Here is a 2,437-nt window from a genome sequence, read left to right on the forward strand (position 1 = left end):
TAAAAGCAAAAGACAAAATCACCTGAATCTTGATATTTTCTATGGGAACCCGTTAAAGACATTATAGGAAATGACTACATAAAAAAAAATTTTTTAAGTAAATTGGTCGGAAATTAGGACTAAAATTGGCTGGACAAAATTCAGGATTATAAGAAAGATGCCATATCAAAAGCTTGTTACATCAATCTGCATCTCAGCCCTACTTTAATTTCCCCACACCAAGCAAAATGCTTATTGTTGGGTTTAACTTATTCTCAGGCTGGGGTTTGTACCTGCTTCGCTGCCTCCCCAGGTGAACACAGGACCTAGAAGCTGAAAGGATGAATGTGGTGTATTCTGCTGGAGCACCAACTTTTTTTAAAAAAGTGTTTTTAAGTATTTAAACTAAATAATTTGTAGATTTTTTTTACATTAAACTACATATGGTATATTTTCAAGTAGGATAAAACATTCATGCCTATGTTAAGGATTTTTTAAAAAGAACCATCAATGAGAATATCTTCGGTTTAAACTGTCAGCATTCTGGTGTGCCTTAGAAATAGCGTTTGTTCCTCTCTTCCATTTTTTAAAAAGAACAATCAATGAGAATATCTTCGGTTTAAACTGTCAGGACTCAGACTATCATGGTGCAGCAATGTTTGTTCCTCTCTTCCATTCAGTGTGCAGTTCAGCCAACTGCTATGTAGCATTTAGCAGGGGAAAAAGGCACTGCTATTTAGCAGGGGAAAAAGGACTCAGCCTGCGGACTGAAAGGTCCCAGCGATCGGCCCAGCGCACATGACGTGGCCTCTGTCCCCAGCGAGGCCATTGTGTCGCCACGCGCGTTCGTGTTCGCGCGGAGGAGCGGGGCTTGGGCAGTTGGGAGGTGCCCCGCCTGGTGTGGAGACCTCCATGAGGAAGATGCTCGCTGCGGCTGTGTCTCGCCTGTTGCCGCGGGTCGCCCCGAAGCCCGCCAGCAGAATGCTGGGGGCAGCCGGTACCTTCGCCGATAAGGCCACATTTGACATTAAGCCGTGTGAGCTCTACCGGCTGGAGGAAGGCCCCCCTGCCACCGCCGTGCTCACCCGGGAGGAGGGGCTCAAATACTACAAGACGATGCAGATGGTCCGCCGAATGGAACTGAAGGCAGATCAGCTGTATAAGCAGAAATTCATCCGTGGTTTCTGTCACTTGTGTGACGGGCAGGAGGCTTGCTGCGTGGGCCTGGAGGCCGGGATCAACCCCACCGACCACGTTATCACATCCTACCGGGCTCACGGCTTATGCTACACTCGCGGGGTCTCGATCCGATCCATTCTTACCGAACTGACGGGGCGCAGAGGGGGCTGTGCTAAAGGCAAAGGGGGCTCCATGCACATGTACGGCAAGTACTTCTACGGGGGAAATGGCATCGTGGGCTCTCAGACACCCATAGGGGCCGGGATCGCCCTGGCCTGCAAATACAAGGGCAGCAGTGAGATCTCCTTGACCCTGTATGGGGATGGAGCTGCCAACCAGGGCCAGGTCGCCGAGGCCTTCAACATGGCCAGCTTGTGGAAGCTGCCGTGCGTGTTCATCTGCGAGAATAACCTCTACGGTATGGGAACGGCCACCGACCGAGCAGCCGCCAGCACCGAATACTACAAGAGGGGCCATTTCATCCCCGGCCTGAAGGTGGACGGGATGGACGTGCTGTGTGTTCGGGAGGCAACCAAGTTTGCCGCTGACCATTGCAGGTCGGGGAAGGGGCCCATCGTGATGGAGCTGCACACCTACCGCTACCACGGACACAGCATGAGCGACCCGGGCGTCAGCTACCGCACCCGCGAGGAAATCCAGGCGGTGCGGAGCAAGAGCGACCCGATCATGCTGCTCAAAGACAGGATGCTGGCCGGCAAGCTGGCCAGTGCGGACGAGCTGAAGGACATCGATGCGGACGTGAAGAAAGAGATCGAGGAAGCGGCCCAGTTTGCTATCACGGATCCGGAACCCGCTCTGGAAGAAATAGCCCATCACATCTACAAAGACAACCCACCGTTTGAAGTTCGGGGCGCCAATCCATGGATCAAGTTTAAGTCCATCAGTTGAAGGGAGACTGTGAATTTAGTGTGAGTCCTTCGAGGGAACGTTCGTGGCCAGCGTTAAGAATTGGTGTGCCCAATGTTGTTAAGGAAGAATAAATGAAATCCAGAAATCAAAAGTCTTGTGTGTTTTATGAAGAGAAATTGAGATCCTTAAGGGTCTATTAAAGGAGATTAAAAGAGAGCAGGGATGCCCTACCAGCCATTCTCAACCTGTGGGTCGCGACCCCTTTGGCTGTCGAACGACCCTTTCACAGGGGTCGCCTAAGACCATCCTGCACATCAGATATTTACATTATGATTCATAACAGTAGCTACACTTATGAAGTAGCAACGAAAATAATTTTATGGTTGGGTCACAACATGAGGAACTGTAT

The 2,437-nt window shown here is 50.4% G+C and overlaps 1 protein-coding gene across 2 annotated transcripts; it reads left to right on the forward strand.

Moving 5' to 3' along the window:
* Nucleotides 1-891: 891 nt before the first annotated feature.
* On the forward strand, nt 892-2,067 carry PDHA2 (pyruvate dehydrogenase E1 alpha 2 subunit). Of its 2 annotated transcripts, XM_006084640.1 has the most exons (2): nt 892-1,416; nt 1,498-2,067. In XM_006084640.1, the coding sequence occupies exons 1-2, from the start codon at nt 892-894 to the stop codon at nt 2,065-2,067; spliced, it is 1,095 nt and encodes a 364-aa protein (XP_006084702.1). The 2 variants fall into 2 exon arrangements, with proteins under 2 accessions (XP_006084702.1, XP_006084701.1); XM_006084639.1 differs by having other exon boundaries at nt 892-2,067.
* The last annotated feature ends 370 nt before the right edge of the window (nt 2,068-2,437 follow it).

The sequence above is a fragment of the Myotis lucifugus genome, unplaced genomic scaffold, assembly GCF_000147115.1.
Source record: "Myotis lucifugus unplaced genomic scaffold, Myoluc2.0 scaffold_12, whole genome shotgun sequence".
In the NCBI taxonomy this organism is placed as follows: domain Eukaryota; kingdom Metazoa; phylum Chordata; class Mammalia; order Chiroptera; family Vespertilionidae; genus Myotis; species Myotis lucifugus.

What these genes read in the sequence shown, in the direction of transcription:
- PDHA2 (XM_006084639.1), top strand. Translation starts at nt 892, where the DNA reads ATGAGGAAGATGCTCGCTGCGGCTGTGTCTCGCCTGTTGCCGCGGGTC.